At 34.0% G+C, this 25,256-nt stretch overlaps 1 protein-coding gene across 8 annotated transcripts in view; it reads right to left on the bottom strand.

Moving 5' to 3' along the window:
• LOC136043738 (orphan steroid hormone receptor 2-like) overlaps nt 1-25,256 on the bottom strand; it is a 302,790-nt gene that overhangs the window by 144,484 nt on the left and 133,050 nt on the right. For 5 of the 8 annotated variants that reach the window (XM_065728656.1, XM_065728655.1, XM_065728654.1 and 2 more), the window contains 3 exons: nt 21,379-21,530; nt 13,915-14,121; nt 3,789-3,983 (listed from right to left, as the gene is read on the bottom strand). In XM_065728656.1, the coding sequence (XP_065584728.1) occupies nt 3,789-3,983; nt 13,915-14,121; nt 21,379-21,514 (538 nt within the window). In that variant the 5' untranslated portion in view covers nt 21,515-21,530. The remainder of the gene's footprint in view (nt 1-3,788; nt 3,984-13,914; nt 14,122-21,378; nt 21,531-25,256) is intronic. The other 3 variants (XM_065728658.1, XM_065728657.1, XM_065728659.1) reach the window with 2 other exon arrangements.

Raw genomic sequence — 25,256 nt, 5'->3', positions numbered from 1 at the left:
CCATCGATTTTCATCGATAACACAGTAGTTGAAAACCCCTCATAGCCCCTCTAGTGACAAAACAGGCACCGAGCATTGCTAAGAAAGAAGTTGAAAATCCCCGATAGTCTCCTTAGTGACAACAATAGCAATGAAGTTTCTAATAGAGGAGTCACAACAATGGGAGGGGGCGGTCAGAGGGCTCAAAAACGAAAAAAACATCAGTTTTTATTTTACATGACATCAGAAAGTACAAAATTTAATTTTATTACTTAATTAAAAAGCATTAGATAACTGAGGTTTTGTCATCTACCAAATTAAAAATTTTAGATTTAATTTATATATTTGTTAATAACAATAGGTTTAAAAATTGGTTGAAAAAAAAGTAAAATACAAAAAAATTCCTTTTTTGGCCGTTGTGTTTAAATTTTGTAGATTTACCGAATTAAAAATTTTAAATTCACTTTGATTTCTAGTTCATGAAAATAAATTCAAAATTTGTCGAAAATCACTGAAAAAGAAAAGTGCCTTTTTACCCAGTTTATATTATTTTGTAAGATAGTCTAACAAAAATCATAAATCTGGCTCCATGAATAGATAGATCTAAAACCAATGATTCCAATAAAACAAATATCTTGTCCTTTCGGAGCAAGCTACGGTTGTAGGCTTGTCACAAAATTTCAAGTTCAACAGGGAAAATAAAACTTGAGCACATAATTATATGGAGGATAGCTAGACGCTACTTAGTCATTAAGGTCGAAGGCGTGGATTGAAGTCAATCATTGCATAGTAAATTTGTTGGAATAACCTATGCATTAAGGAAACGTTATCAGCGTGACCTTAAAAAAAATACAGAATTTTTTTTTTTTATAAAAACGACTAAAGCTGTGTTAAGAAAAAAATGAATATAGCACGGATAACTTGACATTAGTTAAAAGCGAACTATAAACTTCGGGTTTCAAAAATAAAAATAGTAAATTTAACCGTATTTTTTTTTTCATAGCGCTCATAATAAAAATTATCAGAGATATAATAAAAAAAATTTCGAAGACCCTCTATCATGATAAGTTGTATTAAGACGTGTTAGGCGATTACCTAGCCTTTATTTCTTCCTGGATTTATACAAACGTAAATCACTCTGATCTAAAGCCCTATCACAAGATAAAAAGTTCCATAAAAACAAAGCGTTTGTACGTGCTACAGTTCACGCAACGCGTATACTATTGAATGTTGTATTGTTTTTCTTGTTATTTGATTTTTGTGTGCTAATTTTGATTTTCTTCTTATGTTTCTTACACATTTTGCCGCCCATAAATGTATCACATGCTTTCTTCAGAAGAAGGTGAAAAGTATAACAGGGTATCATTCAGTAAGGCAATAGGGAAAATAAACAATTTCCTTCACCACATTCCTAAGGAAATAGGACTTTCTCAAACTTGGTTCTTAGCATTCCTAGTCTCTTGTACTGCATTTCAATACACTACTTTTGGATGTTTTGAGCCATCCAAAATAAATCAGAACTCTAATGAATAGAACAACACTGACGCAAAAAAGATCTTCTAGAGGACAGTGTTGCCAGGTATTTTTTTACAGGCACATGTAGCAAACCTGTTGTTTAACTTTCCACGTATTTTGAAGCAGAGATTAGTCCACTTCGCTAATAAATTAATCACCAATACGGGCCAAAATGCCATAATTTTTCTCCCCAATCCCATTATTTAATAATCCTCGTCTAACTAATTTCAAAAAGGTGTTAGACGAAAAACAGTATCCGCGGGGGGGAGGGGGGTAATGAGTTTAAACCCACCTACGATATTTCTGCCTGAATCGTAATAAAGTAACAAAAAAGCATTTGTTGCGTTTTATAATTTTTTCTGTAAAACACCCCCTCAAAAAATAATCCCCTTCTTGTAAAAAAAAATCATGAATACAGCCTTGGTGAGATGCCCACATATCGTAAAAATGCACTTAAAATGTTTCGATTGCGTAGTGGTGTTTTTTTTCCCATTCCGAGTTATGTTTAAGTCCACACGAAAGAACTCAGATCCTTTCAAAATTTTATTCGCACATTCAAGAATACACCGGATAGAAGAATAAATTTACTGGATACATTTAAGCATCCATCATCAAAGAGAGCTGTTGTTTAGAACAGATCGTGGCAACGAACAGTAAGTAAGGAGAGACCCGGCTCAATAGTAATTGGAGCTCTAAAAAACGTAATTTCATACCAATGGGTACATCAAAGGGGTCGGATTTTTTATTCTGATTTCAAATATATAAGTTTCATCAAGTTTAGTCCAACCAATCAAAAGTTAGGAGCTGATTTTTTTAGGACCGAATTTTTAGGCTGATTTTAAATATACAAGTTTCATTTAGGTTCAGGTTCAATCGGGTTTAATTATAAAAGGAAATAACTAAACTTAAAATACACTGCTCTGTGACAAAACTCACGTTGAGACCCATTAAACATTAAAATAATGGGTATGATTAAACATTAAGTTAATCATACCCATCAAAGAAAATTTGCCTCATTATCGAAATAAGGAGAAAACCCCCCTAAAAGCTTAAAAATCTTCATTCAAATCGCACCATCAGATTCAGCGTATCAGAAAACCCAACTGTAGACGTTTCAAGTTTTTATCTAAAATGTGTAATTGTATATTTTTTTTTGCCAGAAGAAAAATCACTGATGCGTTTTTTTTTTGTTTTTTTTTTAGGGGTGACCGCATCGACCCAGTGGTCCTGGAAGACCAAGAGATGGCTCGTTAAAACGGAAATAAAAGGTCCTAGTGCCTTTTTTAAGTGACAAAAAAATTGGAGGGCAACTAAGCCCCCTCCTACGCCCCTTTTTTCAAAATCACCTGATAAAAACTTTAGCCTACCCCCCCCCCCCCACAGCCCCTAGGGAAAGGTCTTTAAATTAAAAAAAATTGTCCATAATTTGCGTACAGTATTCGTTATTGGGAAGTAAGCTCACATTTTTTGGGTGGGGAGGGGGATAATTTTATGCTAATGGGATTTTTGGTGGGGATAATTTTCCATGGAGAGGGAAGTTCCCAGGGTGTGAATTTTTCAGATGGAATTTCTCAGAATTCCTATATGAAATTCATCTTATGTATTGCTTTCTCTTTGCCGATTTAATTTTAAGCATGGAGATGTTAAGGGTAATTATCCGGGGTAGATTTTCACCAGGATTGAATTGTCTAGAGAATAAATCCGTGGAGAGGAGGGATTTTTTAGTGGAGGTGTAGCCACATTGCCTGACATTATTTAAAAAACAATCAGAAAATAAATAAAAAAAAAACAATTTTTTTCAACTGAAATTAAGGAACTACATTAAACTTAAAACGAAGAGAAATCATTACGTTTATGAGGGAGATTGCTCTTCCTCAACACCTCGCTCTTTAAGCTAAAGTTCAAATCCCGTCCCAATTCTTTATGAACGACTCCTGAAACACAAGTTCGTTTATTTAGAACAATAAGAAGCTTTTTTAAAAGTACTAAAAAACATTAGCACAAAGAGCGGGGTGTTGAGGAAGAGGAACCCCTCTCATATACGTAACAATTTCTGTTCTTTTTAAGTTTTCGATGTTGCTCCTAACTTTCAGTTGAAAAAAAACTTTTATTTATTTATTTATTTTTTATAAACGGATTAAAGTGCGAACATATTAATTAACAAAATAACAACATTTTTTCTGAATACTTGCTGCACTAAGTTTGAATAGTTTTTCCGTTATTGTTTTACAGATCGAAAGGATCTTTTATCAGTGTCTGAACTTACCAATAGCCTATATGATATGTGTACGCACCTGTGATCTGGTGAGTGTCATTCATCAAAGCACCCCCACCTGTCAAATCAGTTCTTACGAAAAGACTAGTGCCATTGGCGTTCAACGCTGACACGAATCGACTCATTTCTGTTGGGTTCTCCATTGCATTAATATTTTTCACATCTTTAGGGAGAATACTGTTATTGTTATGAGGCTTGCGCTCGGATTGTACAGCTGAAAAAAAGGTAACGATCAAGGTTGTGTTAACCAAATGGTTTTTATATGTTGCAGCCAAGGGGACCCAAGTTTGAGGTGTCTACCCATACTTTTCAAACACAATGCAACTTTCCAATACTTATACTTGCTTGCAACCCATTTTCCCCAACTTTCCAATACAATGCTTGCAACCCATACTTTTCAAACATAATGCAACTTTCTTCAACATGGATCAAAATATTTTCAAGCTGTTGCTGCCCAATAATTGAAATCCCATTCGCAATGAGATTTTACTGTGTTGCAAGAGCAACACTTTGGTTTTGTCGTTTTTTTTTTTGTTCCTAGCATCCCGATTTCAGCTCATTCCTAGAAAGTGGTAGGGGTCTAATCTCTGTGGTTTTTACGGAAAATGCGAACCTTAGGCCGGATTGATGAATATGACTTTGCATTTTAAAAATTTTCGTAAAACTCTTGCCTGGGGCCAAAAAGGACGGTTTTTGCTTATCCTTGAGCCAGAGCCTAAAGTGTGTGAAGTGAATTGGAGTTATATAGCCTATGTCAGAGAGAACTATCTGAAGTTATGCAGTCAAGCTTTCGCTTCGTCAAAACATGTTTCTGCTTTCGAGCAGATAAAGGCTCGATAAAGGGCTTGAATTTGAGATTCCTAAAAATTGCGCTATCATTTTGAGAACATATTTCTTCGAACATTTTATCTCTATTTACAGGGATAAGGGACCTGAAGCGGGGGGTTCCTTACATCGGGTCCTGAATCCGGGGTTTGTTATATTTTTACTTCATCATTAAAAAAAAAAATCCTCAAAATAAGAAGACCCCAAATTTTCATTAGACAAAGGGCCCCCTTGGGACCCGAGGTTCCGTTTGAGGATTTCCCGCACATTTTTAAAACAATGGAGGCACAAAATACCCCCAATACTCGAGGGTTTTCAACTCTTTTTTTTAGAAGGTGGGGGTACGGGCCTTTTTTGTGAACACCCTGTAATTAAAAAGGATTCAGAAATATGAAACTTATTAACTTTGAATGAAACTTGCCTGATAATGATCGTAAAACTTTCGATATCGTAGGCTGCTCATTCTCGTCATTTTGTGCCAAGCTATGACTATTTTTAATTGCCGTTTCTGTGCAAGAACAACGGAGTAAAAAAAAATGATTTCACATTGATGTCAAATCATTCAATGACATTCAATCATTCATGATGTCAATGACATTGATGTCGATCATGAACCTGAGATTCTTGATGTCTTATAGTTTCATTTCCACGTCGACCTTAAGGAAATGTCTCTTTTTACATTGAAACGGCTAAAGCAACCAAAACCCAGTTCAAAGATTATTCGAATAGCTCACGGAAAGAGCATGGGAAACTATAGTTACCTATGAAGCTACCAATATATAATATGGTAACTATAAGTTACCAATACTCATTGAGCTTACGTTTCAGGTATACGGCCGTATAGCTGGTATATTAATCAGGTATATTACGTTTCAGGTATTACTTGAATTAAGTCTTGATGGGTGTTTGCCCCATTTTTTTAGCATGTCAATGTGCTAAGAACCTACATATTTTTGACAGAAATAAAATTTAACGAATACTTGGTGATTCTAGTCTTACTTTATGCGCCATTTTTCTCGCAAACTTCTTTCTTCATTCTACTCTGATCAGTTAGTCCGGTAATTTTAGCTAAAATAGGGTAATCATCTTGGAATTTGAGACAGTCAGCCATAGACTCGTATAAGCCTTTATAATGGCACTCTACAACTTATATCACTATCACAGGGTGACCGTGACTTCAGATTTCAAAGGTCAAAGGTGAAAAAAAATTGCATGTTGTTTCCAAGTATCTCAGTTCCTGTGGGTTTTATGATATTTGTGTTTATTTCAAATATTGTTGAGGACTAAATTCTCTACAATTTTTGTTTCAAGTTTTTTCTATGTTCAATCGCTTTTTAGATAGTGGGCAGCGAGGGCACGGTATTTATCTATATAGAGTATTATTCAAGATTAACCGCTAATCACGATAAAAAAAAATCTAAAAAAAATTTATGTTCAGTCCTTGTTTAGATAGTAAGCAGCGAGGGACCCGGGCTTATCTATACAGAGTATTATTCAAGATTATTCGGCAATCATGAAAAAAAAAATCCACAAAAAATCTATGTTGAATCGTTGTTTAGATGGTGGGCATTGAGGGCGCGGTGTTTATATAAAGTATATATATATATATATATATACTAGCTGTTGGGGTGGCGCTTCGCGCCACCCCAACACCTAGTTGGTGGGGGCGCTTCGCGCCCCCCCCAAGCCCCCCCGCGCGCGTAAGTCGTTACGCGCCATAATAGTTACGCGCCATTGTAGTTGTGTCCCTATGTCCCACCTGTGAATATAGATATATATATATATATATGGTTTTAACTACGTAAAACTTGCGAATATACAACATTCTTTGCTGTCCCATTGTCTTTGCATATAAATAGATTGTCAGGTTATCCCCCTGTTTCCCCCGGTGTCCCCGTTGTAGTTGTGTCCCTGTGTCCCGGTCGTCATTTATATTCCCTGTGTCCCGGGTCCCGGTCATCATTTGTATCCCGGTGTCCCGGTCTGTATATACATTCGTTTTTTAGTTTTGTTTTTCTCCTTTATTTTTTTCCTTTTTTTTTCTTTTTTAGCTTATTTAGATTTTTAGATTTTTTAGTTTTTTTTATTAGTTTTTAGTTTTTATTTCTTTTTAGTTTTTTTGTCCCGGTCGTCATTTATATCCCCCTGTTTCCCCCGGTGTCCCCGTTGTAGTTGTGTCCCTGTGTCCCGGTCGTTATTTATATTCCCTGTGTCCCGGTCGTCATTTGTATCCCGGTGTACCGGTCTGTATATACATTCGTTTTTTAGTTTTGTTTTTCTCCTTTATTTTTTTCCTTTTTTTTTCTTTTTTAGTTTATTTAGATTTTTAGATTTTTTAGTTTTTTTATTAGTTTTTAGTTTTTTTTTCTTTTTAGTTTTTTTGTAGTTTTTACCTTCTTTTTAGTTTTGTTAATTTTTTTTTTTTACTTGTGTCCTGGTCGTCATTTATACTCCCTGTGTCCCGGTGCTTTGTTGATTGCTAATCGAACATTCCTTTTGTCCTGGTCGCTTTCTCTTTGAGTGTCGTCATTTATTTTTTTCTTTTTTAGTTCTTTTAGTTTTTACCTTTTTTAGTTTTTTTTTTTAGTTTTTAGTTTTTTTAGTTTTTTACCTTTTTTTAGTTTTTTTAGTTTTTTAGCTTTTTTATTTTTTTTATTAGTTTTTAGTTTTTTTGTAGTTTTTGCCTTTTTTTTTAGTTTTTTGTCCTGGTCGCTTTCTCTTTGAGTGTCGTCATTTATTAGTTTTTTCCTTTTTTTTTTAGTTTTTTATTGGTTTTTACCTTTATTTTAGCTTATTTTTCAGTTTTTTCCTTTTTTTTAGTTTTTTTTTATTTTTTATTTTTTTTAGTTTTTTACCTTTTTTTAGTTTTTTTAGTTTTTTTAGTTTTTTAGCTTTTTTACTTTTTTTATTAGTTTTTAGTTTTTTTTTGTAGTTTTTGCCTTTTTTTAGTTTTTTCAGTTTTTTTTTTAGTTTTTTATTGGTTTTTACCTTTATAGTTTTTTTAGTTTTTTAGCTTTTTTATTTTTTTTATTAGTTTTTAGTTTTTTTTGTAGTTTTTGCCTTTTTTTAGTTTTTTCAGTTTTGACGTCACCTAATCCAGTTTTTTCAGGTGACGTCACCTGACACATCCATCCACACATCCATCCACACATCCACAGACAGACAACTTATTTTTATATATATAGATATATATATATATATAGATTATTCAAGATTAACCGGTAATCACGATAAAAAAAATCCATAAAAATTTTCTGTTCAATCCTTCTTTAGATAGTAAGGAGCGAGGGAACAGTGCTTATCTATATAGAGTAGCATATTATTCAAGATTATTCAAGATATATATAAAAGCGTATGAAGTATAAAAATTATCCATAAAAACATAATTATACTTGATTTTCATTTCTTATTAATTATTACATTATATATAATATTTTTTTTGCTTAATTCAATATACTTCTATTCATTAATAATTATTACCTATTAGTGTAAATAAAAATCATTTAGTGGGGAACTTTAATTGCAATGTGATGATATCCTCATTAATGCTAATAACATTTTAATTAGAAAATAGTTAACAAAATCTTCTTTAAAATATATAAGCTTTTAGATTCTTTTATAACGGTAAAATTTATACCTGGGAGGTATACGGGACCTTTTTATATAGTGCGAAAAATAATATAGAACAATAAGTGGTTTAAGGACTTTGATAAAATTTATCACCAAGTTCTCTCTTAAATGTTTTATTTGGCAGGAATATTTGATTTACAGCAAACATCACTGAATTATAAGATCTTAGTAGCTTGGTAATACGGGACCCAGAGATCGAATCACGCTGCAGGAATGCACTGCAGGGCCGACGCAGGGACCATAGTAGTCAAGAAGCGTCGTTAATTCTAAAATAATAATAATAATTATAAGATCTTAGCACGTTAATGAAGCAAAAACGATAATATGAGCAGAAAAGAGTAAGATCTTAGAACTTAGACGAAGCAAAAACAAAGTTATTGTACATCTGTGTTAAATTGATTTTTATTTTAAATTCTGACATATTAATAGTAATGCGCATATTTAGAAGATTTGAACTTGTTTAAGCTAGGGAAACACAAAAATTAGCAAATTATACAGATGAAAAACATTGTGATTTAGAGGAGTGATGAGAAACCTGATGCCCCATTCCCCCAACCATCAGAACATGTAACTGGTCTATATAAAACTGTTCTCATATGCAGCCATTTAGTTGCAAAGCTTTCACTAAATAAAAATATATGGAAAAAGAAGCATGCAATAGTAACATAGATACAAATATGCTTAAAATATAAAAATATGTTAAATATATCTAAATCCATATCTTTTTGCATAAATTATTAGCACATAGCCTCTTGATGATAATCAGGCATTAACATGCGCGTGGAACAAAGTCGTGTCTAAGGGTTGAGATCCAGACCAGAAGGTTACTTTTTTTCTTGGCATTAAACTTTACCCAAAATTATCATAGTAATGATAGGATAACCCGAGGAATAGAGGCAGAATATAACCTCTGTGTCCTCCCTGCATACTACAGTGGACATCATCAACTAAATAATAAAAACAGAATTGAAATTAAGTATTTTATCCCCTTTCTTTGGCTGAAAACACGTTGAAGATATTAAATTTACAATATAAGGACATACTAGTACAAAAAAAAACTAAAACTCTGTTAAGACACACTGTTTTAAAGGTTTACGGGGGGTATTTCAGGAGTCAGTATGCTGACAGACTATAAGTAGTGGAAGTTGTTCTCCGGCAAATAGTTTGGGTTTTCGTTTATCGATTCCTTAGCAATTTCCTCTAGAACATTTTCTAAATTCTCACTAGCGGCTCCTTAATGTATGCTATGGCATCATAAATAGTGTACGAAGTGTATGTATTTACGCGCGCTCTATGTATTTACGTCCACTGGACTATTGGAGTGTAAAATTATATTCAGAGCTTGCAATTGAAATTTAAGTTTGCCAATTGAGTTTTTAATATTTTTTTTTATTACCTCGAACTGTTTATGGTTTAAACAGTGGGTAACCGCAAGTGTTTTATGTACCAATGGCCCTTCAAGCATTTGAACAGAGTAAATAAAACGAAACGAACATACAATTCCATGCAAATATAACTCAAATGAGCACTACAACATCAATTGGGGGAGGGATACATCTACCCCCTAGATTTCCAACCCTTAGCATTGAAAAATACTTTTGGTATTTCCACTGAAAAATTAGAAAATTGCAGATTTTTCATTGAAAAATTACGCTTCTCGCGTAAATTGCAAGAAGCTTAAGTCAGCCCCCGTCATATATATCATTTCACTTACTTTAAAGTACTAAAGTTGCTCTTCACTTAAAAAAAAAAAAAATTTCACATTTGTTTCAAATATCATACTAAGAGTAAACCTGAACATTTGAAGGGCTACCACCTCCCTCATCCCCTTACCCTTTTTGAATTAAAGTTGTGCTTCCGTAGAAAGGTACAGATATAAATAGAAATAAAGGCTTATTTTGGGCGTATTTGCTTTAAACAATACAATAATATTTTTCTAAACACAAGCGGGCTTGTCAAGGATGGAAGGGATGTTGGTGTATCTGTCTCCTAGATTTTTCTTCCCCGTCCCCCAGGTTTTGAAAATTACCTATTTTTTTAATATTCATTGAAAATGGTCCTTTATTGGCATTTTCATGGGAAATTGAAAAAAAAATTACCCCCTAAATTTTTACGAACTTATTTAGCCCCCCCCCCCACACACACACACATTTTTCAGAATTGACATCATTTAAATTGTCATGAAAGAAGTTTTTTTACCACATTGTTCTTGTACCAGAGTATTCACTCTTGAAGCATTTAGGTAAAAAAAATAAAAATTTAGCGTAAAGACGAGGAAGCCGAAGTCAACCCCATATGGTATATTAGATAATTTTGGTTAGTTTCAAAAACTAACATGACTCTTTACTTTGATTCGACAATACTTTTTTCCAGTTTATTTTTCGATTTTAAAATCATATTCAAAGAAACCCTGAAGAGGAGGCCCTTACCAGTTCTAGCTTTTTAAACTAAAGTTAATTTTTTGCAAAAAAAAAAAAAAAATGTGCTTTAGAAGTAACAACTCATTTAGACGTATTTGTTTTACATAAACCTAGATGAGTGAGCCTGCCAACCCCATCAAAACCTGTTTACGCTGAAGTTCAGCGTTTTATCAAAGTGCTTCGATATTTAAAAGCTATTGTTTCCGTTAAAAAGACTATTTCCACAAAATGAGGGGGGTATATCACCCCCGTTAGCATCTATAACTTGTGCTTAGTCGAGATATTTTCTTCATAGGAAGACTTCTTCATCCCTCTAATGGTCTTCTCAGGTAAAAATTTGTGCTTATATGAATTCTTATGGGCTTTAGGTCTCCTCAGCCAGAAGAGCTCCCGTTAATAGTTGGTATGTAATTCTCCATTACTTTAAAGAGCTGTTAGGGCAGTAGACTCCCAGCTCAAGTGCTGATCTAAAGGACCTCTAAGGGAAGTTAGAAGAATTCGGCCAAACAACCACTCTGTGGGGCATAGGGCGTCAAAAGTTTATCATAACTGTTCATTTTGCAAGCGATGGATATATTTACGAACAAATTTACCACAGCACGGCAATGTGACCTTTGAAGTGGGGAGGTTATATAAATATTTTTACGACAGTTCCGAGCCGATTAGTTTCACCACAATTTTTCATAGTATCTTGGATAGTAATCCAGGATAGTATCTTGTCCTTTCGGTACAAATTACAGTTGTAAGCTTGATGTAAAATCGTGTGTCTCACCTCACAGGGAACCTTAAATTATAATTTCAGCAATGAATTATAAATACTTCCTTTTTTGTCATATCTAATAGTTTCAGGAGAATTCAGGGTCATACCCAAGTCTCTTAATTTGCTTATCATATTCGAGAAAGCAAAGTCTATTTGCAAGTCGGCTTGGGTGTTAGTCTGGGCATCATCTGCAAATTCAACAAACTTGACAAGTCCTGACAAAATTGCATGTCCTCCAATTTGACACTCCTGTTAATATTTGCCCTGTCAAATATTGCGCAAAAGCTAGAGTACCGTTAATTCGATACCGCTTGCTAAATTCTATAAAAAGTCATATTATGAAAAACTTATATGTATCCCAGCAGATATAAACAGCAAAGGATTAGATAACGTAAAATATGCAAATATACGAGTGTTTTAAACTCTATATTCTAAAATACTTATTTTTATAGCATTGGTAAGCAAATAATCTATCATTTCGGCAGTGAGAATACGAAAGGCGTTATGTAACATATCAGACAAAAACGAGTTATATATCGATTCGGTAGTTGTCCGTTATTGGAAACATTCAAGAATTACGCTTAGGTTACATCTCAGAAAACCGGTTTCATAGCTACAAAAGCAAGTAATGGATGACACAATACATTGCCCTTGTGCAATTTCGGCTACATATTTGTACATTAGGGCTTGGGATTGGGGGGGGGGGGTTAGGTTACGTTAGGTTTGGTTTCCATAATTTGTTTCTAAAGTATTATGTTATCATCAACAAACCGTTCGTGGTAACGAACTGTAAGGGATGACCCGGCTCAATAGTAAGCGAAACTCTAAATAACGGAATGTTGATACCAATAGATCAAACAGTTCGTGGTATCGAGCTGTAGTAAGGAGCGACCCGGCTCAATAGTAACCGAAACTGTAAAAAATGGGATTTAGATACCAATAGTTACATCAAAAGAATCGCATTTTAATGCTGATTTTAAATATATAAGTTTCATCAAGATCAATTATACCCATCAAAAGTTACGAGTTAAATTTGCCTCATTCTATTACAAGTTTTTTTTAACTGAAAGTAACGAGTAACATTAAAACTTAAAACGACCAGAAATTATTACGTATGTGAGAGGGTTTGCCCCTTCGTCAATACCTCGCTCTTTACACTAAAGTATTTTTAGTACTTTTAAAAGAGCTATTTATTCTCATTGAACGGCCTTTGTGATTCAGGGGTCATTCTTAAAGAATTGGAACAAATTTCAAACTTTAGCGTAAAGAGCGAGGTATTGACAAGAGGGGTAACCCAAATACGTAATAATTTCTGTTCGTTTTAATTTTTAATGTTGCTCCTTACTTTCAGTTGAACGAACTTATTTTTTTTCACTAGGATTTAACTAACTTTACTTTTTGGGTGTCTTTCCAATAACCGATGAGTACCATCGATGCTACTAAAATCAGGTTCACTCGACAGATTCGACACTCAGTGCATGTATTCCACTTCGATCTCGATATATTCCCAATTTTATTACCCGCTCAAAACGTGTTATAACCTAACTTCGACTAGTTTTGCAGACTAAAAGCGTTGAGACTAAAAAAATAGCTGCAACCTAGTAAAGAGCAAACCACAGCCCATTGTAACCAAAAGTTGAAAAGGGCGTTTTGAGAAAAACTGCCTAATGAGAAAAAATTGTCATTGGCACTGGTTCAGGAATGGTATTTATTTTAGTTACGTCTTAAAAGTTTATTACGAAAAATTCTATGACGTGGTCGAAAAAGCCTGATATCCACAAACAATAGCGCCAGATCGAAATGGAAAGTGTACCATTGGAACCAATACGGTGAATACCTTGGATAGGAGAATTGCAGTCCTTCATCTTAACCAACGAGGAAAATCCCTTTTTGCACTGGCAGGGGTGATGTGTCTCCTTTTTTCTACCAGGGCTAGCGGGCTACCAGAATAGCATGGACAGATTTTTAATGGCTCGTTTAAAAGCTATTGTTCATATCCACGCCCTTTTTATGAATTACACTTCTGTAAGAGGCACATGGCACTAAGAATGGCAATATTGGTGCCATTTCTCAAGTGGTGGGGCTAGTGGGCTATCAGAACACAGTAGAGAGATGTTAAACATCTCATATAAAAGGCATTGCTCGTATCTACGTGATTTCTATAAATCCCAACATCTGTAAGTGTCACATGGCTCTAAAAATGGCACTTATGGTGTCATGTCTAAGTTTGAAAAACTGGGGCTAGTGGGTAACCAAAACACCGTAGAAAGATGTTTCATGGCTATTGCTAAAAGCTATTGCTTACATACAGGTGCTTTTATCAACTATACCATCTGTAAGTGCCATTTGGGACTAAAACGGTACTTTTGGTGTCATTTCCCCAGTAAAAAGGTGAAAAGGCTAAGTAATTCTAATTAAGTAATTTCGTCATAACTTAAACTAAAATAAAGCAGAAAAGCGTTAGTGAAAGCAACTGCAACTTAAAAATGGTGCAAAAAACGTTCACAAACCACCGAGCAGAAGGGTGAGGTCCTTACAGTCGCTTCTCATCCCCATCGCTAAACATTTTTGAAGACGGCAGTATTGACATCTATTTCTATGGTGTTTGTTTATTTCACACTCTCTTTTTCCCCGGCAAACGTAGGCAAGACTTTTCCTGATGCTTCGCTTGAAAAACCCTTTACAACCTTCGCAACTTATTGCTCCATAGTGACGACCTAAAAACACAGAATAGCAAATTTTAGAATTTATCATAAATCAACTTTAAAAAACAGTAAAATTATTTGTCATAAATAGTCTATTAATCTCAATAAGCAATAATTTACTAATTTGAAAGGCTTATAGTTTCAAAATAAAGATTTATAACAGTCCTGTGGTGGCCCTGTGGGTTTGACCTTAGCTTGGTAATGCCGGACCCAGAGATCGAATCACGCTGCAGCAATGTAATGCAGGGCCAACGCAGGGACCTTAGTACTCAAGAAGCGCCGTTAATCTGATTACTACTTACTTAATGATTTGTAACATAAGACCACAGATATAAAGAGAAAAAAAACGCAAAGAAGGTATGAACAAGAAACATTACTTTACTACAAATAAAGTAGTTTACTATGACACTGAGAGGATAAGATAAACAAACTTGGCAGAGGACGTCCATGTGATTTGCTGTATTTGACTGAAAACTAATTACAATGTAACATATACTTTATGTGTAACTACATTTTTATCGAATTTCTAGGAAATAGAAGAATTTTTACTGGGAAATTTAAAAATGCGCTGTTTTTACTCAGGGGACAAAATCCCCTTCCTATTAGGGGTAATTTTACTCTTTTGAGTTTCAACGCCGCGCTTTACTTTTTGTTGGAAAAACTTGATTGTCTTAAATATAAAGGAGCATAAGCTACGATGGTTTACTTTCTCTTAACTTCTTTTTTTTTAATAGGACATTTCTTTGGACGAGATTTTCCAAGCGTTAAAATGCCTCTTAACGCTTTTCTGATACGTTTTTACGGTTTTTTGCACCCCCTCCCACCGAAAAACAACAAAAAAGTCCCTGGGGATTATCATAAATTTGTTTCTACCTCCACCTTCTCCTTGTCTCTTTCTTCAAACTAAATAGGTATCAAACAGTTCATGGTAACGAACTGTAAGTAAGGAGCGACCCCGCTCAATAGTAACCGAAACTCTAAAAAACAGAATCGTGCTACAGAGACATATTAAAAGAATCGGATTTTTTATGCTTATCTTAAATATATAAGTTTCATCAAGTTTAGTCCTACCCATCAAAAGTTGTGAAAATTTGCCGTATTTTCGAAAAAGGGGAAAAAAAAACCCTAAGAGTCACAGAATCTTAATGAAAATTACGCCATCAGATTCAGCGTATTAGATAACTCTACTGTATAAGTTTCAAGCACAGAATGCTTGTATTTTCTCACATGTATTTTCTGCCAGAAGAAAGATCACGGATGTGCGTTTAATTGTTTTTTTTTTCCAAGGATGTGACCCAGTGGTCCTAGAATTTCACGAGAGGGTTCATTCGAACGGAAATTAAAAGTTCTAGTGCCCTTTTTCAGTCCCCATCCAAATTTTGATACAGCAATTTTGTTCAACATAGTTGAAAAACCTAATAGCTATTTCTTCGAGGACAACTTAATCCCCCACAGTCCCGGGGGGTAGGGCTGCAAGTTATGAACTTTGTTCATTGTTTAGATATAGTATTGGTTATTGGGAAGTATACCGACATTTTCAGGGGGGATTTTTTCTGGTGGGGAGGAAGATCGAGGAGAGAGGGTTACGTGGGAGTATCTTTCCATGGAGGAAATTTTCACATGGGGGAAGAAAATTTCATTGAAGGGGGCGCTGGATTTCCCAGCATTATTTTACAGACAATCAGAAATTGAATTACAAAAAACAAGTTTTTCAACTGAAAGCAAAGAGCAACATTAAAACTTAAAACGAACAGAAATTATTACGTATATTTCTCTTCAATATCTCGCCCTTTATGCTAGAGTATTTTTAGTCATTTCAAAAGAGCTATTATTCTATTTATTAAACGGCTTTTGGGATTCAGGGGGCATTCTTAAAGAATTGGAACAAAATTCAAACTTTAGCGTAAACAGCGAAGTATTAACGAGGGGGCGAACCCCCTCATATTATGTGAATGAGGGAGTTTCTTTCCCTCGCCAGTACCTCGCTCTTTACGCTAAAGTTAGAATTTTGTAAAATAATGGCCGGTATAAACTATAGTTTGTTTGTGTTATTTTTCAGCCAATCTTAGCATTTAATATTATCTTAAGCAGCTTCTTAACTATGGTTTTTATGTGATAATAAACCAAAGACATTGTATGTTTTCGGCTTGTGGTTGTTATTGAAAAAAAAAAGATTTTCCAACTGAGCTTTTTTTCGAACAGAAAGTTTGACTCTATCTCACAGCTCTATTGTTTAAACAATAACAAATTTAGTGTAAGGAGCGAGGCGTTGAGGAGGGGACAGCCCCTTTCATATACGGAATGATTTATGTTTGTTTTAAGCTTTAATGTCGCTCCTTACTTTCAGTAGAAAAAAAAACTTTTTTTTTATTTAATTTATCTTAAGGCTCAACGAGAGTTGGGATGTTTTGGCATTAAAATCCACCTTTTTAGGCACCTACATCCCTCCCTAGCTAGCAAAGAAATTTTTAATGTCTCAACAAATTTCTCTATCCTAGGTAAATTCTCTGTTGTTTTATGATTCCAAACATTTGCATATAAGGGCTCTAAACCTCTACAATGGGGTTCTATGGTTTGTTTTACAGTTAGGGAGGGGGAGATACCTCAAAGGGTGCATCTTAATACTTGAACATCCCAACTGTATTGAGCCTTCAGATAAATACATAATTAGTTCTAAAGGAGAGACGAGGGGAAGGTGGAGGTACAAATTGATATATAATTCCCAGGGCAGTTTTCATCCAGGACTTTTCTTTTTTTTAGGGGAGGGGGGTACAAAAAAATAAAACATCAAAATGTGAAATTTATATTTTATCTTTCTTGATTTCTGGGAATATGACTGGTCTATTCTGTTATCGTGAAAGTAAAGAGTAACATTAAACCCCAAAAAGAGCAGAATTTATTCCATATCGGAAAGGGACTTCCCCTTCCTCATCCCCACCTCAGCCTCATGGTCACAGAAACTTCGGAAGGTGCTCGTTTGATCAGAAGTTGAGAGTTCTAGTCTTTTTCATAAGTAAAAAATGATTGGAGACAGCCACAGGGGGAGGGGGTAAACGCCGGCTTCCGTTGAACTTGACGCTGCCTTGAGTTTCAAAGAGGATTTGGAGAAATTTCGGAAAAAAAAGAACACGAATTTCTAAGTCTAAATCACACAAAAGTAATAAGGGAAAATACTTTTCGTGGTTCAGATTCTCAGAAAAGAATAGACAATTTTAGAAAATTTTAGAAAAAAAAGATTTTAGAAAATTTTTCAGAAAATTTTAGAAAAAAAAGAATAGACAATCTTAGAAAACAATTTTAGTGCAAAATTGCCTTCAAAAAGGAACTCGTGAGAGTTGTGAAAGGATAATTTAAGATTACAAAGAGTTTGTGCAATATCAGACCCTCGAGATAAGTGTTTCCGTAAAAATACAGATAATATGATTTGACCTTTATCTGTGAAAGCATACTAAGTAATGTTTGCAGACAATTTAACCTCTTCAGCAGAAGAAATACTGAATATTTACTTACACAGACTGATAAATTAGCATTTATTAGCTATTTCCTTTGTGTAGCTAGAAGCCTTTGTTGTTTTGAGCAGAATTTTGTACGCTAAACGACTATGGAATAACAGTATCGTGTTTTAATAAATAACCAAAACCCATAAAAATGCTCAAATAACGAAAAAATGCACACAAAAACAAACGAGTTACATGAGAACTATATAAAATTACTGGACAAAGTTTCAAATTTCTGGTGAGAATGGGGTACTCGACACACCTATCCCTTTTGCGAAATTGAAGGAAAGTAACCTCGGGGCTAGGATCTTTTCAGTGAGGGGGGGATTTCTTTTTAGGACGGCTCAATTCATCAAAACAGCACAAAGAGGCGCATTAGTCCCAAATAACCCTGTCCTTGTTTATTTATGGATAGTAATGGCTTTCGGGTGTAGATAAAAAGATGTCTACCTATTTTAAAAAGGTAGAATACGCTTTATCTTCTTGTGGTCCTTGATTTAAGACTAAAGAACCTCCTAAGTCAAATATATTTTGTATTCAACAATATCCTCCTTATTTGAGAAATAATTTGGCAACAATCAAGTACTGTAAAGCATTTTCCAACTAGATGTGATGTTTCCTCGCAAAAACTGGTATTTCCGCAACCAGCAGGCGCAGGCCCCCTCCCAAAACTTTAGTAGTTCATTCCTTACATTTTATCATAATTTCTACATTTTTTCAAATCCCCCAATTTCAAAAGCCGATCGGTGTATAGGTCCTAGAATAGAGGTAATTAACATTCCGCATCAGGGACGTATTCAGAGGGGAGGGGCCTCACCATGCCACCATACCATATTTTCTTGAGTTTTTTTAGCACCTTTGATTCAAATTGTAATTTCTATTTTTTTTTTAATATTGAATTCCCTTCAAAAAGAATATCCTGCTTTCAAGCCTTTTCCATGTGTCTTATCGATTTTTTTTTCTTTTCAGGGGTGATCGTCTCGACCCATACTGTCAACCACCGTATGTTCCCTGGGGAGACCCTGTTTAGGTTGACTCTAGTTCGGCATTGTGGAGTGACATGCATGAGAGGTGTAGCATAAATAGGGGATGGTAACGATGGCAATGAAGGGGGGGGGGGAATTAGCCATGACTTAATGCCCACTTAATTGGACTATCTGTCTTAGTTTGTTCTACAATTAGCCATGACTTGACTTGCCCACAACTATTCTATTTTTAATTCAAAATCAACGGATTTTTTTTTACTGGTTCTCGTTATAAAGGCTAATTGATAGTCAAGTTCAACCCTTCCTAGGCCCCTCCCGTCAGGCGTTCCTAGGGAAAATTTATACCATTTGTTCCATGGTCAGTGTTCATGGTCAGTTGTTCATGGTCAGTTACGGCTTCTTTTTACTAAGCTTGGAGTATTTGGAGTATTCGTCTATATTATTCGTTCTTCATTTTTTATATGCTAATTCATCTATTCGATTATGGTGAGGAGATACATTTTTAGTAGTATCCCAATTCGGTCCGGAGTTCAGCAATGGGGGAGGAGGCCTACCACCATATCTTTTTAACCCTTATCTTTTTTTCGTTGCTGTCACGTATTATTTCGTCGTTTTTTTTGTTTTTTTTTGGTTTCACTAATTTATCTTACAATACAAATACTGATGATTTGCTGTCAATTCGTATTTCCAAAGTTAGCCTAATTCGACCGTGTCAGCTACCATAAATGTATATACTAAAAAACTTAAACATTTGGCTTCAATACAAATTACCAATCTCGGTTGGGGTTTCTACTTAGCTAAGTTGGTTCCTATGTCACACTGGCTCTGCACAATTCTACGAACAAAGAGCAGGTTATGCTAAAATTGTCTCGAATTGTGACCAATATTGCCGTCAGGCCTCAACTAAACTTCGGTCAATGTCTTGGGACCATTTGATTATTTTTTCTATCAGATTTGCATCCCATTGTTAATATTTTACCAGTGCCGCATTCATGATTCTGTTCGGGGGGGGGGGGGGCTACACAAGAAACTTTAAAAACACATCATTTGTTTTAGTTGTTTTTGTCAAGTTTTTCCGAGTCGGAAAATTTTTTAGGGGGAGGGTGTTTAAACCCCTCCCTGAATACGGCCGTAAATTTTTACTATTCAATCTTTCTTTTTAGGTACAATAAATTAGTGAATTTAGGGAGGATTTGTGGAGATGTAGAAACCAAATAATCGTTCCTGAGTTTGGTGCTGCTGACAATTTTTATGTTTTATAAAAAACTGAATTCAAGGCTAAAAAGAGACTCCTTTACGACTCGATTCTTGTCTTGCTCGATACATTTAAAATCAGCATTAAAACACAATTCTTTTGATGTAACTATTGTTATAAAAATTCAGTTTTTTAGAGTTTCGGTTACTATTGAGCTGGATCGCTCCTTACTACAGTTCGTTACCACGAACTGTTTGATATAAACGTCATTCTTATAAACAGGAAATGTAGACAGGTAGACATTGTAGACAGGGGAACCGAGTCCTCTAGAAACAGGAAAAAAACACTCTCACAACGATCGACTTGAAACTTTAAAAACTCTTTATGGCGTGAAAATACTAACTTGGACGCACTAATAGTTACACCAAAAACAGAATATGGGGAGGTGCTTTTCTTTGAATGGTAGATGTGTCTGTACTGAAAGATCGAAGTCAGGATGGCTTTAACCCCTTAAAAGACATAAAATTATACAAATTTGTAATCCATAAATTTTTCAGATCTCTAGACACTCGATCCCGAATTCTAATGTAAAAATATTACTATAAAATTACTACAAAAAAATGTGGCTTTGACAATTTAACCTAATTATTCAAATTTTGCCTAAAATTAAAAAAAAATATCCATAATAATTAAACAACAAGGACAATAATATATTTGCACAAAAGCCAACGATGACCGTGGCAAAACGAACAAAACAACAGCCAACAGCACTTAATATGGAATACTGATCGAAGTTCGATCCATCATCAGACTCATTCAAGTCTCCATTCTTTTCCACTGCTCTTATCCAATTACTTTTATCAACGAAACATGCCTCAAAAAAATATTTCCCTAATTCAACCCATTCTTTACAATTTCCTAAAAATGTGTTTTTGTCAAATGCTCCTCCACATTAGGCAAAATTAAGGATAACTTCGCTGCCTAGCCTAACCCATATAGTTCCTTCTTTCCCTAAGTTGAAATTCATCAAATCTCATACTTGGCAAATACCCCTTAGACCTGCCTTGAAATAAATCCCAACAACTCTTACAACAAAGGTTTTGTCAGATTCATAAAAGAATAATAAAAATATGTCAATTAAAAAATGAACAAAATTAATTTTGAAGACGTTCCTAAGAAATTAGTTTTTCCTAGAAAACAAAGACCGATACTGAAAACTAAAATTAACAGAAAAAAGAAACATAACAAGTCTAACTTCAAATGAACTAAAATAATTATGAATGAATGAATAACAGCTAAGTCGAATAGAAATTAAGAAAGATAATTAAGCCAAACTCAAAACGAACAGAAATTACAACAAATAAGAAGCGGCATACTATTTATCGCTCTTTAATTTTCTTATAAAAAAATAATTTCCTTGAAAAATTGATTTTCAAATTAATCTATTTAAAAGAGTTAGTGACAGCATTAATATCATTAACGCCTATAAGATTTCATAACACAGATCGCTCCAAAAAATTTCATAAAATATTCAGACATTTTTTACATATCTTAACACATAAAATATTGAATTAATGGTGTAAGTACTGACCTGAGGCTCTGTCGCCACAGACAACACATTTCTCTGGACTCGTTGTTATAGTTTGCCCCGATCCCGCCCTCTGAGGTCCAAAAACAGCGCCAAGACTTGCATTATATCCATTATTATAATTTCGTAGATCCATCATATGTGCAGATTACAGGCTAAAAGAACAATGTTTGTAAAAAAAATACTGCATTAAACAAATCATGAAATGTAGACAAATCTAAGGAAAATATAAGACAGTATGGGTAATATTTTGAAATTCTTAAATTTTTGTGCTTTGAACATTTCACAATAAAAACTAATATAACATTGAAAAAACGGTAATTAACTGCAAGTAAAGAGTGAGCTTTGCTATAAAAGAAAGAAGTTGGACACCAAATATATATTAAAAGAAATTACATTTGAAGCAGACCTGAAATGCGAAAAATATTTCTTATCGCAGCTTTTTTCCACTTGACTTAAAGCAACCTTAGAATAGAAAATATCAGTTTTAGCTAAAGATATTTTTGCTCAACTTCCAACCCAGATTTTTGCACTAAATTCGAAAATACCATCATGTGCTTTTTTCATAGCTCTATACTTTCTTTTTTCCTACAATAGGATTAAAAAAAACTAAATTTTATTTTTAGTTTAGTTCTACCCATATTGTCAATAAAAGTAGAAGCCTACTGAAGCACTCTATTGCGGAAAAAATTGGTTACTGTTGGGTATGTGCACCTTCAAAATTGATTGAATGAGCTTTTTTTAAATTTAGCAATAATCTTATATTTTGTTTAATCTATCTAACTGATTATTAAGAGAATCGGTATGTTATTCGGGGTCATGGTATAAAATATTATGCTTATGTTTGGTAGTAAATAAGTTTAACTCGGTTAAATTCTAGAGCCAGATGAAATAAGAGAAGATAACAAGGGCCAATTATATTAAACAGCCACCATCGGCGTAATATAAAAACAGGGGGGGGGGCAACTTACTCAAAACCAAATTGATCGAAAATTCAAGCTAAAATCATATTTAAAATAAATTTTGAAAGTCGGTGAGGCATCCTTACCTCGCAAAGGTTCAGAAAACAATGACAAAAAAGGTTATTGATTTGAACTATTTTAATTGGTTTAATTGATATTTGTTTTTTGATTGGATTAATTTGATATTTGCTCCTTTAGCAGCCAGTCTTTTGACCAAAAAAAAAGAAATTATTTTTAAGCTTATGTCATTATGATGTCTTCTCATGCAATTTTTTGCAGTTTGATCTAGTACGCCGCAAGTGACCTTTGGACCGTCTATTGTACATACATGATCTAGCAAATATCAACAATTAACCAGATTCAAGGTACGGTGCCATACAGGTTGTTATATTTAAATGTCCATTTCTTCTCTTGTTAACTAACTTACATGATTATTTTATTTGACCTCATATAATATTATTTTTTTAAATAATTTACAATATTTAACCTGGGATCTTTCCTCTATCATCGGATGAAAACAGAAGTATGACATATTCAAATTGGGTGACAGGGGCCGTGAGTAGGGATTTAAAGGAAGCCTAATTGGAAAGTAAAGAGTGTAGCTTCAATCAGATGGAGGCAAAAGAGGCATGCACAGCTGCCAGCATCAGGCGGCTTGGAGCTGCGACAAGTTGTTAGTAGTAGTATTAGTAGACCTGTGACACAATTATGTATACTGGTTTCTTTTAAATTTCATGCCATATTGAACCATAGATTTTAACACATATTAATTCACTATCATTTGTATATCCATAACTTAACTCATTTGATCAGAGATGAATTACATGTGTCTAAATTGAATATATGCTTTGACCTGAAATAGACCGTGTCAATTTTATATATGTCAAATTCCATTTCTGTCAAATTTTATTTTTTATTTTAGAAATACTACAGTAATCACAATAACGATGGGTTATTAGTAGTAGTATTAGTAGATCTGCGATAGAGTTATGTTTATTGGTCTGTTTTAAATTTTATGCCATAGCAAACCATAAATTTTAACACATTAATTGACTATCATTTTTATGTCATAAATTAATTCATTTGATTAGAGATGAATTACATATGCCTAAATTAAATACATGCTTGTACCTGAAATAGCCCGTATCATTTCAAATGCATCAATTTCATATATGTCAAATTCCATTTCTGTCAAATTTCAACTTTCGTTTTAGAAATACTGCAATAATCACACACGATGGGTTTTTAGTAGCAGCGTTAATACATCTGTGATAGAATTATGTTTATTAGTTTGTTTTAAATTTCATGTCATATTATACCATACATTTTAACAAACATCATGTCATTAATTAAATATCATTTTTGTGTCGTAACGTAATTCATTTGATCAGAGATAAATTACATATACCTAAATTAAATATATGATTTGACCTGAAATTGACCGTATCATTTCAAATACATCCAATTTGTCAATTTTATATATGTCAAATTTCATTTCTGCCATGTTTCATTTTTTAGTTTAGAAATACTAGAATAATCAGAAATGATGGGTTTTTATTAGCAGTATTAGTACATCTGCGATGGAATTATGTTTATTGGTTTGTTTTAAACTTTATGCCGTATATCGGTTTTAACAAACATGATGTCATTAATCGGATACAATTTTACGACGTAACTTAATCCATTGGAATAGATTCATTTGATCAGAGATAAATTACATATGCCTAATTTAAATATATACTTTGACCTAAAATAGACCTATCATTTAAGATACATCTAATTTATCAATTTTACATATGTCAAATATCATTTTTGTCAAATTTTGAATTTTAGAAATACTGCAATAATCACAACATAAATATTAATAGTAGCAACCATTCTTATGCTCTCCATTAAAGATTTTTGGGACATATCAGCCACACACCTTCCTTCATGAACTCCGCCTTTGCTATGATCTGAATACATGCCAACAATGCTAAGCAGCAACAGAAGTTTTGGTAACTTACCAAACTGTGGACTGTGATGTGTCCCATTTCTGAACTAAATTTTCGATACTGTTTAATATTTATGCTGTGGCAATAATTGACAAGGATAGGAGGAGATAGGAGGCAATTCAAATCGTCATCGTCTTTGAACAGATTACCATATGAAGTGTTTAATTTTTAAAATGTAGAATATGGGCATAATATTTTAGTTTAGAAGGCCAGATATAGACATTGATGTCAAAGTGCTGCTACTACACTACAGCACACTGCAGCACAAAGCCACCTGAGGCCAAAATAGCTACGTACGCTCCTTCTCCATCCCAATATAATCAAATTCTTCACCTTTACACCCTCCCAAGGAGTTTCAATTTCTCTTAAATCTTCCCTTACAACAGTGATATCTTGATACGCTAATTAATACACTGTATTGTTAGAAAAGGTTAAAATCGCCAAAAACTGGATAGTAGGATACTTTTGAGTGTTGACATATATTTTTCAGGTTAAAGTAACTGAGACGGCTTTAAAACAGCCCACAAAAACCAAAAACAACTCCCCCTCTCTGCTCTGTTCCCCGAGTTAAAATGCCTAATATATTGTAAACAGTATTTTTGCAGATAAGGTTGTACACTGTTTTGATTTACTCAGGTATGCGTGTCGTTTCAAAAACTTGACAATCCCTTACCAACGTGGCATAATTGTACTGTCATTGACACATTTTCCTTTTCAATACTATCTTTGGTTTGTTTTAGTTTAGCTTTCCATTTTGTTGTCCAATCCAAAATTTCTGGCTCGTTTCGGTTTATTTGGAACCAAGATGAAAACTTTTCCAGACACTTCTTAGTGATTTAAGCAAAAGAAAAGAGATTTTCTTCGAACGCAACCACGGCAAAAACAAATCTTAAAATTCAGCATATCCATCATGCAGCGCTTAAAA

This window comes from Artemia franciscana, unplaced genomic scaffold, assembly GCF_032884065.1.
Source record: "Artemia franciscana unplaced genomic scaffold, ASM3288406v1 Scaffold_898, whole genome shotgun sequence".
In the NCBI taxonomy this organism is placed as follows: domain Eukaryota; kingdom Metazoa; phylum Arthropoda; class Branchiopoda; order Anostraca; family Artemiidae; genus Artemia; species Artemia franciscana.
The sequence above is the reverse complement of the archived record's forward strand: the minus strand, read 5'-3'. Positions and strand labels throughout refer to the sequence as shown.